The sequence below is a fragment of the Macaca nemestrina genome, chromosome 19 (assembly GCF_043159975.1).
Source record: "Macaca nemestrina isolate mMacNem1 chromosome 19, mMacNem.hap1, whole genome shotgun sequence".
NCBI classification, from domain to species: Eukaryota; Metazoa; Chordata; class Mammalia; order Primates; family Cercopithecidae; genus Macaca; species Macaca nemestrina.
Window position 1 is genome coordinate 59,007,515 of NC_092143.1, and position 16,687 is coordinate 59,024,201.

The window sequence follows — 16,687 nt, forward strand, 5'->3', positions numbered from 1 at the left end:
TGGTCCCAAGGTTTCTGATTCAGGGAGTCTGAATGACTGTATTCCTAACATTCTGAGGTGATACTGATCCTGATGGTCTGGGAACCACATGCTGAGAATTGCTGGTCTAGAGTATGTAGCTTAAAGTATAATTTCTGGATCAAAGGGAAAGTACAACTTCATTTTCAATACGAAATAATAAATTGTTCTCCAAAGTTTTTGTATCAAATTATACATAAATTTGAACAGCACATGAGTTTAATTTTTTTCACATCTTTACCTAAATTTGATATTGACAGATTGTGTTAGTATTTGACAATCGGATGAGTTTGAATTTTATTTATTCATATGCTACTATTAAAGTTGAATACCTTTTCAAATGTTTTCAGGCCAAATGGCTTTCCTTTTATGTTAATTGCCGATGTGTATAATTTGCCCATTTTTTTCTGGTATACTGTTTCTATTTTTATTATTGACTTATAAGGGTTTTTTATATGTTAAAGAAATTAATCCTTGTCTGCTGTGTTATTAAAATCTTCTCTAAACCTGCAGCTTATATGGTTACTCTGTTTAAATTTACTTAAAAAAATTAAATGTGGTTTGATTGTCAATTTTTTTCCATTAGAAGTTATCATTTTAATTTTTATTTAAAAATTCTTCCTTTCCTCAAAGGCATAAAGTTGTGTCATTCTTTTTAAAAAATTGTTAAAGGTTAACTTTCCTCATTTCAATCTAGTTTGCTTTTATTTTCCGTATGTTGTGAGTTAAAGATCTCATTTTATTATTTTGCATGGAGATAGCCAATTATTAGCCATCCTTTCCGCACTGATTTGTAGTGATATCTCTATCATGTGTTACATTTTATATGCATGTGTCTGTTACTCAGCTCTCTTTGCTGATCAAATGCTCTCTTTGGATGATCCCAATATTACTCTTAATTCCTACAGCTTTAAGATAAATTGTATGTATCACATGTCAAATTTTTCAGGCTTGTTCTCCTGTTTCACAGTTGTCTCATTAAATATTCTCAGTCCTTTGTTCTTCCATGTGAATTTTAGATCAACTTTCATAAAACCTGATGAGATTATAGACTACTCTGTGGAAAACTGATTCGTCCATGACACTCTTTTCTCATATATGACCACACTGTACCTCTAGATTTATTCAGTCCTTATTCTTCAAAATATTTTGTAACTTTCTCTATAAAATCTTGCCCATTTTTAAAAAGATATCAACCTAAGTACCTTTCATTTTATTTTATGGTAATAAATAGGATTTTTCTATTATAATTCAAAATTGGTCATATTGATTTATAAAAATGGGTCGGGTGCGGCGAGTCATGCCTGTGGTTAGGAGCTCAAAGCCAGCCTGCCCAACATGGCGAAACCCTGTCTCTACTAAAAATACAAAAATTAGCCCGGCGTGGTGGGAGGTCGCCTGTAATCCCGGTTACTTGGGAGGCTGAGACAGCAGAATCTCTTGAACCCAGGAGGCAATGTTGCAGTGAACTGAGATCCCACCATTGCCCTCCAGCCTGGGCGACAGAGCGAGACTCTGTCTCAAAAAAAAAAAAAAAAGTTATTAATTTTTCAGTGCAGATATTATAGGCAGAAAGTTCCTAAACCCTCATCACCTCCTTTTTTTTTTTTTTTTAGACGGAGTCTCGCTCTGTCTCCCAGGCTGGAGTGCAATGGTGCTATCTCGGCTCACTGCAACTTCCACCTCCCTGGTTCAAGCGATTCTCCTGCCTCAGCCTCCTGAGTAGCTGGGCCTGTAGACGACCGCCACTGCGCTCGGCTAATTTTTGTATTTTTAGTAAAGACGGGGTTTCACCATGTTAGTCAGGCTGATCTCGAACTCCTGATCTCAGTTGATCCACCCACCTCGGCCTCCCAAAGTGCTGGGATTACAGGCGTGAGCCACTGTGCCCGGTATTTTTTCTAACTCTTATAGCTATCTTTTGTCCTTCTATTTTTTTATTGTGTTGACAAGAATCAGCAATAAAGTTTTAAAAAGAGGTATTGATTTCTGTTATCGTTATTTTATTTTGCCCGACATCCACAGGAAGATTTCTGACGTTTATTTAGTAAAATGTTTGATGGAAGTTTTTGGTTTATACCCTTTATCAGGTAAACTTTTATCAGCTCAAGTTGAGTCCATTTTAATAAACATTTATTGAGTGATCACTGTCTACTGACATCTTAAAATGGGGTTTTTTCATAATCACTTTCCTAAAATAATTGTTGTCATAGTATTTGATATAATCAATCATTCTTGGCAGCATCTTAGTTGTTTTTTCCTTAAATATTCTTTTGAATAGTCTTACTGTCTTTCGTGTGTAAATGTGTTTGTGTGCATATGTTATTTTATTGAATGCTGGTTCTCCTCTCTTTAAGATTGTCTTTAGTTCTTCCTTTTCCTGGTTCTTGTTTTTCCATAGGCTTATTTAGCTATTGATTTCCACCCACCCACCACCCCCCCCCACAAAAAAAAAAAAAAGCCTCTTTTTTGAGATATTACTCATTCTTACTTGATCCTTAAAAAACTTTTCTGTTTAAGAGGCTTCAGTTAACATGTGAATATGGATAAATTCAAGGCCTTTATGGCTACCTCAAGCTAGAATACAGACAACTGAATAAAAATAGACACTGCATACAGCTGCTTCTCCTCATTTGACTTGTGGCTGTAGAAAACATTACTATTCAGTTTGCTTTGTTTACGTATGCTGAAGAGCTCCCACTTGTAAAATTTACCTTGTTGTTAAGGAATTCCTCTACAGCTCATCTTTCCCTTACTTGCTTTTTGTCGTATGTGTGGCTACTCTAATAGTATTAATTTATTATTTTCTTTGACAAACAAATCTTTTTTCATAGGTGTAGTTCCAAGTATCCTATGATCTCTTGGGGGAAATAAGGTATTCTGAGGGCTAAGCTGACTCCAAAAAACTACAGCCTTGAAATAAGAAAAATACTAGAGAAAATTAAAGCGGTATTTTGCTGTAGGTGACTTTTCACTGAGATATCTGATTCCACTCAGTAAGGCTAAGAGTTCATCCTACAGCCATTCTTTCAAAATCGTTTATTTCTGGCTTATTGCTGTGAACTTTTCTTGTCTTGATAGTCTATTGTCCAATTTTTGTACAAGGTAGGCTTCCATTTGTTGTTGTCTTAAAAATTCCAAATTACAACGAACTAGTAAGGTAAGGTCTGAGGTAGACAATAATTTGAAAACCTACTCTGTGTGATAAGGTTTTATCATGCACTTCTTACTAATATCTAACGAGCATACAGAAATGTTCATTTTGCATCACAGCCTATTTTCCAGGAATCTCTGTGGCAAAGGTTTACGGAACCCTTGGGTGTTTCTAGCAGTCTTTATGACTATCCTTAATCTGGAAGTGACTGCTAAAATATCAGAGAGAGAAAGAAAAACCATTGAACTTTAACTGATATGGCATCATGGTTAATAACTTAAACTTGAAGTTAGACAGAAGTAAATAACCTAAAGCAAGTTAACCTCTTTAAAATATAGATTTCTCAGCTGTACACTGGGGTTAATCAAAGAAGCTATCTCAGCAGGCCCACAATCAACCTATGAACTGTGTTGTTTAAATAAATCACATTGAAAAGAATTGAGAAAGTTGACAGATTATTTGTCTTTGTTAAGAAAATAGCAAAAATCTAATCTCTTCAGAGCCTCCACCCACAACAGACAATTTATAGTTAAGCTTCATTTAGCAAATTGCATTTATCTATTAGATTATGGCCCCTTCATTCAGGATGTTTACCTCAGCAAACAATATATTTAGGTAGTGTATAAAGAACTATACTGCAATATGTGTTTCAAAATATATTTCCACATGTAATTTCAGAAATGAGCTAGCCTGTTAGTAAAAATGATTGATAATTTTAGTTTTTAAGCAGGTAAAATTTCCTTTGCATTCATTTCCATTTTTGCCCTTTAAAAAAATCTGTAAATTGCAAGGTCATATTTTAATAATGAAGACCAGTATAAAAATCACACAAATTTCAAACATATATATGCTATGAAATTATTTTCAGGAATATTTGTCATGGTTCTTTTCTTCTGTTATTAATGTTTACTTGACACTAAATGTCAGCTTCTCTAGCCTTGCCCACTGTTTGCAATTGAAGTAATTTCTAATTTAAATATACATGTGCTCTGCATCTTATTGTTAAAGCAAATTTAATTAATATTATTTAAATCATTGATGCATACATTAGGTAATACATGGCCAGTGCTAACTCCTATGGACCATTCCTGAACCCTCAATACCCAGACCCTTCCCCTGTCCCTGAACAATAATTAAAGTCTTAATATGACTCTTTATGTAGTTGTGAACATACACAATGAACTAAACTTTTCAAATGCCTTAATGAGTATATCAAGATACAGCATACCTCCCCCCATTGACTGTCTGGCTTGGCTTGTGCTAAAGAAAACACCATTTTTTTTTAAGTTTGACAAAACTTCTCTTCAAATAATAATGCTAAGTTTTAATTTAATAGCCCAAATTATCTGAAATGCGCATAAACTGGTTCTGGACAATGTAATTCAGCATTTAGTAAGCTGAAATATCTATAGTTTTCAAAGTCTTTTCTTCTTCCTAATCAACTAACCAAAAATAGAGGCTTTATTTTCCTGGGAACCAAACATAAATGCGTATGTGTTGTTTATAACAATGCATAACGAGGATAATGATGTTAAACAATTTACATGCAACACCAAGTATTTAGTTAAGTGAATTCTTTTATTGAAATATATATACAAAAGAGTTCCCAAATTTTACAAACTCCTTATTGATGTTTTACAGAGGATCCTGTATATGTAACCCACCAAATAGTCACATTTTTAACATGTTTTTATTCTGGTATGAGGAAGTATTTAATATAAAAATTGTGTTTGATATTACATGTTTGGATGTAAATTTTGTTTTTTCATTCTGCAAAATATGCTAAAAAGGAACTGATATCAGCAATCATCCACATTCCCAAAACCAAGAGTTTTCAGTGACAGAATATATTATATTGTATAAACATATGATATATGCATTCATTATAAATATATGACATAAGCACTCATTATAAATGTTTGGGATTTTTAAAAAATTGTTTTTACTGTTAATTTTATGTTTATCCCTTTGAAAATGCCTTATAATAATTCTGTATGGCGTGCCTGCGGTAACTGTTGAAGAGCAAATGTACATTGTTTTGATAAAACATCCACTGTTTTCTGTTGGTTTTTATATTAAATTTCCAAATGATCTATCATATGTCATAGGCGAATTCTTTCTTTTTCTGTACAGATCCTGTATTAAACATGTCACTTCTTAACACCGCGTCCTCTATGCTTTAGTGCAGTGAGATGTTTCCATGTCACATGGTCAGAGGGAGGTAGATTAATAGGGAGTTCTAGCTGGAAATTTCTTCCTTGTTATTGTTCTCCCTCAGCAGTTGATGGCTAAGTTAATTCTCTTTAGTTTTGTCATGCTCTAAAGCACACATTGCCAAGCAATGGTAAGCTTTATGAGAAAAAAAGCAGTGATGGTGTCCATCAAAGTCTTAAAGTTGCATTTTTAAACTTTGGCTTGACCTGATGTGCCATTCAAAACGGCTTCAAAAGATGATTTTTTTCAAGAAAGGTTCAATATGTCCCGAGGCTATCGGTTTTGAGTTAAACTGGGTGAAGTAGAAATATTTTACTCATCAGCTTTGCAGTCACAGAGTTTGCTTCAGCTAGAACAAAACTGCTGAGGCATTTAGAGAAAATTAACCCCCCATCCTGGCGGCCAGATGTGACTGGTTTCTGATGAATGCACATGAGTGGGCTGAAAAATCAAGAGACTGTGAAATTCCTGTCAGGTCCGTACAGTGCAGAATGGGCTATTGACTGCTTTCTATATTTCTCTCCATCATTCTTCTTGAACACTGCCATTAATTTCCTCTCCTCCTCTAACTTGTGTTTTCTCCCCTCCCTCTTGCCTTTAGCTCTGTCAGCTGCAGAGAAGGATGCACAGGCTGTGGCAGGAGCACTTCAAACTGGTGGTCCTCTTCAGCCAGATGAGGCTGGCCAACTTCCAGACAGACTCTCAGGAGAGTATTCAGAAAATATTAGCTGTGCAGGTAGGTGATTGCAGGGAAGTAGGAAAGATCATTCTGATCTAGATTGAAAAGCAAATGATGGGTAGTGTGATGAAGCATTAAAACCATATCCCATCAGAGTTTTATAAATTTTTAACCTCTTTAATAAACTGGAATTGCATGAAGGATGAATTCAGTAAGTTAGCACATATACCATGCATACTTTGGGGGGAAAGGGAGATTGGACTTATTTCTCGCAAACCTCGGAACAGATTTTTATTAATACATTTAGTATAAATAGTATTTTTTTTTTCAGATCTTCAGGCTTTGCAGATGTCATCCAGCTGTTTAAAAGATGTTGACACAAGATACTGTGTGCTGCTTTTGTGCAAAATCCACTTCAGTGGAAATAACCCTCTTATGTTTACTTAGTTTAACCGTTGTCTTCTTTTCTATTTTGCAAGAGTTTCATCCTAAGCAGATTTGGAGATGACTTTATTTGAAAGATAAGTAACTTGAGACTAGAAAGTAGCTGTGGTTCTAGATGCATGTGAGATTTTACTCCTTGTTTCAATAAAAAGATTGAGCAGATACATTGTTTCACTTTAAGAATGATATATTTTAGAAACCCACATTAACTATGTGAAGACAATTCTTAAATATTAGTCAAACTTTTAAAAAATTAATGTTTTACCATATTAAATGTTACTACATGCATAAAACATGACCTCCCAAAGAAAAACACATACTACCTTATTCTATTAAGTAACAAAAACTAGAATGCCTGTTCCATGAAAAACAAAAACATAAAATCACACTTCTCAGTAATATGAAATGAATGCTGAACCCTAAACCAAATCTTTTTCTAAACATTTTATTATACATGCACTTCATATTGCTTTTAACTCGAGTAAAGAAGATTTTGCAAAGCACTTGAAAAGCTATGAAGCTATTTCAAATTTCATTTCTGCTGTTGTCCTTTTTTTTGGTATTTTCTTCTGAGGATTGTGTGTGTGTGCACTTTATATATGGGATGTATTGATAATGGGTTATAACAAAACATTTAAAATAATTGAAGAAAAAGGAAGATTTTGAAAGGCAGTGCTTACCACATGTAGATTTAATCAAAATTTATGTACAAGCCCGAGTACAAACTACAATTGCATTATTTTAGAAGTCAGGAGCGTCTTGTTTTCCGTAAGTCTGTTAAAATGTAACACATTATACGGTGGCTAGAACCTGTGAATCTCTTTTAAATATTTAAAGGTAATCTGCATGTTCTAATTAGTATCTTAGAAAAATCTATATTTTTGTCCAAATGGTCTTAAAAATCTACAAATGATAAATTCTCACTGAATTATTATGTATTTTCAAATATTTAAAATGTCATTAGAAATTATTTGAATATCAGTAAAGTGATTCTCTAATTCATACCCTTCAATAATCCTTGTTTTAATTTTTATGAGAATTTCACCAACATACAGTTTATCAAACTTGATTTTAAATTACTTCTTTGTATGGCTGTTACATAACAGTGGGAATGAAGGGATGGGATAGGATAGGTAAGGAAACTCAACTACTCAGCATCCAGAGACACAGCAGCAGCATAAATTAGTACCTTATTTTCTTATCTATTGGAGATGGCTTCCATTTAGAATATTTCAATTTTGGCTTTTAATAAAAATGTGAGAATACAATTTTCAAAATCTTGCCACAAAACAGTAGAAATATGCAATCCTCTGGGGAAAGAAAAATCAAGGCTACAACCTTCAGCATGGTACACAACAACCTTCCTGACCAGCTCATGCTAATCTTCCTAGCTTCATCTTCTCTCTGCTTCAGTTCTTTAGTATGTTTCAGCCACTCCAAAATTCTTACTAATTAAGAAACTTGCTGTGAAACTCATTCTTCCTTTTTTGTGCTTATGCTCTTCCCTGTTTCTGCAATACTCATTTTTATCTTGCCTGTTTAAAAACAACTGACCATCAAGCTACCATTGACTTTCTTCACAGAATTAGAAAAAAAAAACTTCTTTAAATTTTATATGGCACCAAAGAATAGCCCGTAGAGCCAAGACAATCCTAACCAAAAAGAACAAAACTGGAGGCATCACGCTACCTGACTTCAAACTATACTACTACAAGGCTACAATAACCAAAACAGCATGGTACTGGTACCAAAACAGATATATAAACCAGTGGAACAGAGCAGAGACCTCAGAAATAACACCACACATCTACAGCCATCTGATCTTTGACAAACCTCAGAAAAACAAGCAATGGGGAAATGATTCCCTATTTAATAAATGGTGCTGGGAAAACTGGCTAACCATATACAGAAAACTGAAACTGGACCCCTTCCTTACACCTTATACAAAAATTAGCTCAAGATGAATTGAAGACTTAAATGTAAAACCCAAAGCCATAAAACCTCTTAGTGAAAACCTAGGCAATACCATCCATGACATAGGCATGGGCAAAGACTTCGTGACTAAAACACCAAAAACAATTGCAAAAAAAGCCAAAATTGGCAAATGGGATCTAATTAAACTAAAGAGCTTCTGCACAGCAAAAGAAACTGACATTGGAGTGAAGAGGCAACCTACACAATGGAAAAAATGTTTGGGATCTACCTATCAGACAAAGGTCTGATATCCAGAATCCACAAGGAGTTTAAACAAATTAACAAGAAAAAAACAACCTGATGAAAATGTGGGAAAAGTATATGAACAGACACTTCTCAAAAGATGACATTTATGTGGCCAACAAACATATAAAAAAGCTCATCATCACTGATCGTTAGAAAAATGCAAATCCAAACCACAATGAGATAACATCTCAAGCCAGTCAGAATGATGATTATTAAAAAGTCAGAAAACAATAGATGCTGGTGAGGCTGTGAAGAAATAGGAATGCTTTTACATTTTTGATGGGAGTGTAAATTAGTTCAGCCATTGTGGATGACAGTGTGGCAATTCCTCAAGGATCTAGAACTGGAAATACCATTTGACCCAGCAATCCCAATATTGGGTATATACCCAAAGGATTATAAATCATTCTACTGTAAAGACACATGCACACGTATGTTTCTTGCAGCACTGTTTACAATAGCAAAGACTTGGAACCAGCCCAAATGCCCATCAGTGACAGACTGGATAAAGAAAATGTGGCACATATACACCATGGAATACTACGCAGCCATAAAATAGAATGAGATCATGTCCTTTGCAGGGACGTGGATGAAGCTGGAAACCATCATTCTCAGCAAACTAACATCAGAACAGAAAAGCAAACACGTGTGTTCTCACTTGTAAGTGGGAGTTGAACAATGAAAACACCTGGACACAAAGAGTGGAACAACACAAACTAGGGCCTGTAGTGGGGTGGGTGCTCTCCCCTTGATGGAGAGAGCATTAGGGCAAATACCTATTGCACGCAGGGCTTAAAATCTAGATGATGGGTTGACAGGTGCAGCAAACCACCATGGCACATGTATACTTATGTAACAAACCTGAACATTTTGCACATGTATCCCAGAACTTAAAGTAAAATAAAAATAAATAAATAAAATATAAATGAATACACAAAAACACCTGATCCAATTCAATAACTTCCTCTACAAAATGATTCTGAGTCCTTCCCCCACTTTTCTGTGCAAGATGAATTAAATTCAACCTTACTTGAGTTCCTGCTGTACCCTGTACATACACACAAACCACAATTATATTTTCAGCAGCTAACCCCTCCTACATGTTGCTCGTCTTCCTTCCTGGAAGATTCTAAGTTCCTTCAGGCCTTTATACCATCAGTGAAAGAAATTCTTTCAACTCTCCCTGGGTTGTATTTTAAGGTGTATCGTAGCAAGGCCACTAGGGGGCTTGATAATACCCTATGTCTGTCTTGTTTTCACTTATATCCAATTTTTTTTAAAGGAAAACATGCTAGAGTGACTTAATATATTTGTGGAGTGAGTCTGCAGGTATCAATGTATACAACGTGATCCAACATGACTAAAAATTGCATAACAGACCAGATGCTACTGGTTTTCATTTTCCTGTGGCTTAGTATCTCCATTCCTTTAAGTGCCAATGTCAGGGGGGTCTAAATAATGTTTAATATTCTGAAGGTAGTATTAAAATGATGCCATAAGATTTTAGTGAACAATTCGATGCGAAAATCATTTGATGAAGGTTTTGAAAAGTAAATTGTACATAACCAATATTGAGGAAAAGCAATTAAAAAATCAGTTAAACAGAAAAAAAGAAATTTTGTTTTATATTTGGCCTTGGAACAATTCCTTACAGGGCCACACAAAGGCGTGATTGGCAGATCTACAGTTGGCAGAAAACCAGGTGGGCCAGATAAGCTTTTGAATTATGTGATCAAGCAGAAACCAGTAAGATGAGCTATAACTGGAGCAAAGAATTGGTGTATTTGACTTTGAAGCCCTTTATATGAAAAAGATTTAGGGATTTCAGTTGAGCACAGTTCTGATATGAGTCAAAGTGAGCTACTTAAACTGGGAACCAAAGACCTGTCCCAGCCCTAGTAATCAGAGACAACTTCTTCTTGACTCTGACAGTGTATGGCATATTTTATATGAGGTCCTAACTTCATGTCAGAGCTCTTATGAAGTACTATTATCGTTTCCTTTGTCCTCCCATTATTTTTTATTTTTACTTAATCCTGTGATATTTATTACCTTTTTGGCATGTTATTTGGAAAAAAGACCGAGCATTAGCAAATCATTTAAATGAGAGAGTGCCGAAGCTACAGCATATAAAGTGGTCTCAGACTGAGGAAGCAGAGGCATTTTTGTCTGGAAGGAGATAAGTCCCGTAAGATAAATTGCACTTTTTCTTTCATTGAGTATATCTGTGGTAATTTATACAAGTTTGGGAAGCATAATTTAAGGGTCATATTGACACACTAAAGAGCAGCAATATAAGAAAGATTAAAGAGTGGGAGAAATATAAAAAATCTGGGATGTTTAAACATAAAAGACAAAGGCTTTGGAAGGACAAACATCAAAAGGACTGCAAGTGAGGGTCAGTATATATAGTTTGTTGAGCTCTAGAAGCCAACACTGGGAACAAATCATGGGAGAGGTTGGAAAGTGGGTTTAAGGTCAAGAGGAATAAATTTTATAACAAGTATTTCTGTCCAAGTGTGCACTTCTGGTATTCAGAGGTTAGATAAACAGGCCAGGTGCATTAGGGAAGATGTTACTGCGGTGATTGAGGAGAAGCAAATGGACTGAGGGTCAGTCCAGAGGGCACCTCCTCAGGGATGTGCTCCCCCTAGTAGGTTCCCATGACCTCTTTGTTTAAATATCTGTGTTTGTGTCTGTGCCTTCTCACCCACTAGTATGTTAGTCTCCTCAACTCAGAAAGCATGTCTTATTTCTTCATCTTCATCTCCCTGGCACCAGCTGCAGTTCTTGGAACATAAGTATAAAAATTTTGTTGAGTTCGTGAACTGGTTTAGTAAGATTAGATGTGATCACTCCAAAGGTTCTTTCTACCTCTAGGTGCCTACAGTTCTGTAAGTTAATAAACAAAAGCATTCAGTGGGTGCTTTGCCGGGAATTCTCATAGCATCGATTTAATCATTTAACACACACACAGACACAAACAACTAGATATAGCAATAGTTTCCTATTTCTGGAAAAGAATTGTGCAAATGAAAGAAAGAAAAAAAACCACAACAGAAATTTAAAATCACTTAGTGGTGTGATGTGAAAGGAAATCTGATTACGTGTTATCTTTTGAAACACAAAAGAATGTGTAGAAAACAAAAGCATTTTGGACTTTTAATATATATACATTTAGAGATATTATGCTCGAGGAATAACATTAAACTGCTAAATATTACTGGTTAACTCTATATAGTAATAGAAAAAGTATTTAATTATAGCTGCCAATAATTTAAGAATATGTACCATAAATCTAAAACTGGATTTTTCCAATGTAAATTAGTACAACCATCATGGGAAACAGTATGAAAGTTCCTCAAAAAATAAAACTGTAACTACCACATGATCTAGCAATCCCACTACTGGGTATATATCCAAAGGAAATGAAACCAGTATGTCAAAGAGATACCTGCATTCCCATTCCCGTGTTCATTGTAGCACTATTCACAATAGCCAACACTTGAAATCAACCCAAATGCCCTTCAACAAGTGAATGAATAAAGAGAATATAGTATATCTACACAGTAGAATACCATTCAGCCATAAAAAAGTAATGAAATCATGTCATTTGAGACAACATAAGTGAACCTGGAGGATATCATGTTAAGTAAAATAAGTCAGACACAGAAAGTGAAATAACAACATAATCTCATTCACATGCAGAATCTTAAATATTTGTCTCATGGAAGTAGAGAGTAGAACAGTGATTATCAGAGAGTGGGGAGAGGCTAGAGGAGAGGAGGATGGGGAGAGATTGGTCAACAGGTACAACGTTACAATTAGATAGGAGAAATAAGTTCTGAACTATTGCACAATAGGGTAATTATAGTTAATAATAATGTACATTTCAAAATAGCTAAAATAGGGGTTTTTGAGTGTTGTCACAAAGAAATGATAAATGCATGAGGAGATGAACATGCTATCTATCCTGATTATACAGCGTATACATATATTGAAATGTCAAATTGTACCCCATAAATAGGTACCATTATAATGAATCAATCAAAAAAAATTTTTAAGTATGTATGAAAATTACAAACACAATTAAATTAACCCAATATAAAAAGAACATTCTATATGATTCCATTCAAATAAAATGTAAAAACAAAACAAAAAAGGAATTTGTCACTTTCAAAATACTAGAGAAAAAAAAGTACCATAAAAAATTAGATAATTCAAAATGTGAGTAGTACAGGAAGAGCAAAAAAATGTACAAAGTAAGGCCAAATGCATTAGTGATCCTAATAACTGTAAATAGTTTTATTGCACAGTTTAAAGTTACAGATTTGTAGATTGGTCATAAAAGCAAAATTCATGTTATTTAGAAGAAATGCACTTCAAGCAGATAGAAACTGAATGAAGATCCTGGAAAAAAAAGAATAAAGAATTCTAATTTTAAAAAGAGAGAAAATTCAAGAAAAAAGAATTAGAAAACTAGAATTTGGATGTTTTGTATTAATAAAAGATATAGTCTAAGAATATCAATCATGAATGTAATGCACATGACAACATAACTTTATAAAGTAAGATCTGGTTAAAATTCAAAGAAAACTAGGCAAATCCACAATCACGATAGGAAATATTAGCACATCTTGAACTTTTTAGAAATAAAAGAAAAAAAGAGCATCATGTGTCAAAACCTGTGAGTTGTGATTCAATTGCAAAGAGATTCAACTTTAGAAAATATGTTAATGTAATGTAATATAAACACAGATTAAGGGAGAAAGCATAGTTTTAATCAATGCTGAGAGGCATTTGCTAACAATAACAACATACTTATTCTAATAAAAGTTACAAAATAGTTTACAAATTTAACTTCATAAAATGTACTTGGTAATTTGATAAAGGTAGAGATACTACTCAGAAAATTTACAAAACTGAGAATCAGCAAAAAAAAACTTTAGAATTAATAAGACAGTTATTTAAAATGACAACCTATAGTTTCTAACCATAATTAACAAAAATTAGCTCAATCTTTATAGAGAAAGGTACTAAACAATGCCAGAAAGACATAACCCAAATAAAAGTAAACATATCACATTTTTATGGATGAGAAGATTACATATATATATATATTTAGATATCAAATTTTAAATCCAACATTTTTAAAAATCCATAAATAAAAATCCATTCGATACAATCATACTCACAATCCAAACAAAATTTGTGTATGAAGCTCAAGAAGGTGATTCTAAATGTATTTGGAAGATTAAAATCCACTAGGATAGCTCTAACATTTTTTAAAAGGAAAAATTGTTGTTGGATTGGGGTGAGGGAACTTATGCCACTGAGTGGCAAAATATATCAAAAAGTTACATTAATTAAATTCATATAGCACAGCATTAACGCAAGAATGGATAGAAAGATCTGGAAAACAGAATAGTTGATAAACATTTTTTAAAGGGTCATATAATAAATATTTTTAGTTTTCCAGGCCATACAGTCTCTGTTGCAACCACTCAACTCTGCCTTGTAACAGGAGAGCAGCCATAGACAGTAGTATATAAATGCATGCAGCTGTGTTCCAATAAAAATTCTTTTAAAAAACAGACAGCAGGCATGAGGCTGGAACAAATAATCCAGGAAAAGCCCCACAAATACTTAGACTTTAGAATATAGTGAAAGCAGGATTTCAAATTGTATATGATGAGAGTGGACTATTCACTTGCCAGCTATCTGAGATAAAAGTAAATATCCAAAATATACAGAATAGATTATTTTGGATATCTACTTTGTATATGTGTACACATTATAAACATTTTAAAAATCTACTTTTTAAAATATAAAATGTTGTATAGTGTTAAGGTACACTGAGGGGAATAAACTTGACTACGTAAAAATAAATACTTTTTCCTGAAAAAGATATAATTAAAAATCTATTTTATTATATATCATATATATTTTTATATATAAAATAAGCATTTATTTAAATCAATAAGAAACAATATAACCCAATAGGAAAATATTTCAAGTTTCAGACAGCACTGTCACATGATATATGGAAAAAAATGCTCAATATCAGAAGTACACAAAAAAATTAACAATGTAAAAATTATTTACATTACAATGTAAAAAATTTGTTTTCAGCCATCATGCTGGCACATTTTTTAAAGATATTAATTAGTGGTGATAAAAGTGTAAAGAAAACTTTCATATTCTGTTGAGGACTATGTTGTCCTCAAAATTTAAAATCATATATTCCTTAATAGAACAATGTCACATTTTACACTAGAGATACACTCCCGCTTGTGTACCAAGAAGCATGTTCTAAGGTTATTAGTAATATAGCACTAGTGATAGTGAAAAATCAAAGGCAATGTAAATATCTATTGAAGACAATGTAAATATCCATCAATATAAGAAGACATAAATAAACACACATATATCTAAAATATGTCAGGCTAAACAGGACTTTAAAAGAATCAGGAGGAACTTTGGGAAGCCAAGAAATTATGTAAAAGAAATAGTAAAACGAAGAAAAACATACAGAATAACATCTTAAGCAAATGATCTTAATTAGGTAAAAATAAATGCATAGCATTCTATATTTCAGTAGTCTATATTTCAGTTGTGTATTTATATATTAGCTATAACTATCCATATTTAAATCTGAGGAAATAGGTCTAGAAGGATGCACACTCAGTGGCACAGGATTTTTGGAAATGGAGTAGGATTTGTGATCTGTGTGGCTGAGCAGGTTGGTGAGAGAGAAATTTTGCTCATTTTTGCTCATGTATTGATATATTTTTATTTTGTTTTACAATTCATTTGTTAGGTAAATAATTACTGAAAACCTATGTGCCAGTCATTGTCTGAGGTGCTGGGTACATAGTAGCAAGCAAAACAGATAAAAATCCTTAACCTCATGGAACTTACTTCCAATTGTGGAAAAAAGACAGTGAACAAACAAGTTAAAGGTCTAGTCCCGCTCTATTCTAATGAGAAAAACAAAATAGAGAGGCGGCATATGGAAAGGACAGGAAAGATGCTGAAATATATTCTAGCAATATTTTTTGCATTAATGCTTGTGTAAATAAACAGTTCAAAGGGTAAACTTTTTTAAAAAATTTCTCTTTCTGTGGGATATTTTCTGAGCTGAAAATATACACTGACCCGCTCTGAATGCTAGAGTCTGAGTTTTGGAGTAGATGAGTTGACAAGTTGGTTGCTGACTTGGTTTGTATCATCTGGGATGTGAAGCAGGTATAAACAGCACCTATCCAAGAGTCATTGTGAGAATCAGATGAGATGATGTATATACAATGTGCCCTGTACACAGTAAAGAACCGACTATCTTAGCTCACTTTCTTCTCTTTTTTCTCCTGGTACTGTGTTAAGACAATTCTGAAAATTCAACATTTTGCCAAAATTAATTAATCATGGAAACATTCATACTTCCCAATCATTTTCCCTTCAGGAACTGGTGATTCCATGGATGTCTGACATCATTTCAAACTTGAGAATTCAAGAAACTACATATAGGCACACAACACCTCTAGTCATATAATGTAATAAAATAAACGCTTGGTTGACTTCAATTCTTTAATGATTCCTGCCTCAGCCTTTAACGTATGCATAAACACATAAACAAAAAAGAAAACAAATACTTAAAACATCCAAATTAATGAGCCACATTTAATCAAATATCTTCCTTTAGATGTAAATCAGCATTCCACCCTCATCTAAAGCTGACTATAGCTAATAAATAAGTGCCTTTTGCCAAAAGTTAGAGTCAGAAAATTATAAGCCGAGTTTATAAGCTAATTTGTTCTACACACCTACCTTTAGGAGTGATTATCTTATGATTCTCCTATGGTCAAATGCCTCTTTGATTGATATGGGTAAAATGTAAATTACTATAATGTTCTGAAACACTGAATTTATTCTGTACTTATTGATTACCAGTATAATGT

At 33.6% G+C, this 16,687-nt stretch overlaps 1 protein-coding gene across 11 annotated transcripts in view; it reads left to right on the forward strand.

Moving 5' to 3' along the window:
* LOC105498394 (coiled-coil domain containing 178) overlaps positions 1 to 16,687 on the forward strand; it is a 506,590-nt gene that overhangs the window by 454,164 nt on the left and 35,739 nt on the right. For 10 of the 11 annotated variants that reach the window (XM_071085481.1, XM_011770472.3, XM_011770477.3 and 7 more), the window contains one exon: positions 5,988 to 6,122. In XM_071085481.1, coding sequence (XP_070941582.1) covers positions 5,988 to 6,122 — 135 coding nt within the window. Of the gene's footprint in view, positions 1 to 5,987; positions 6,123 to 6,396; positions 7,423 to 16,687 lie in introns of those variants that run through there. The other variant, XM_071085480.1, reaches the window with a different exon arrangement.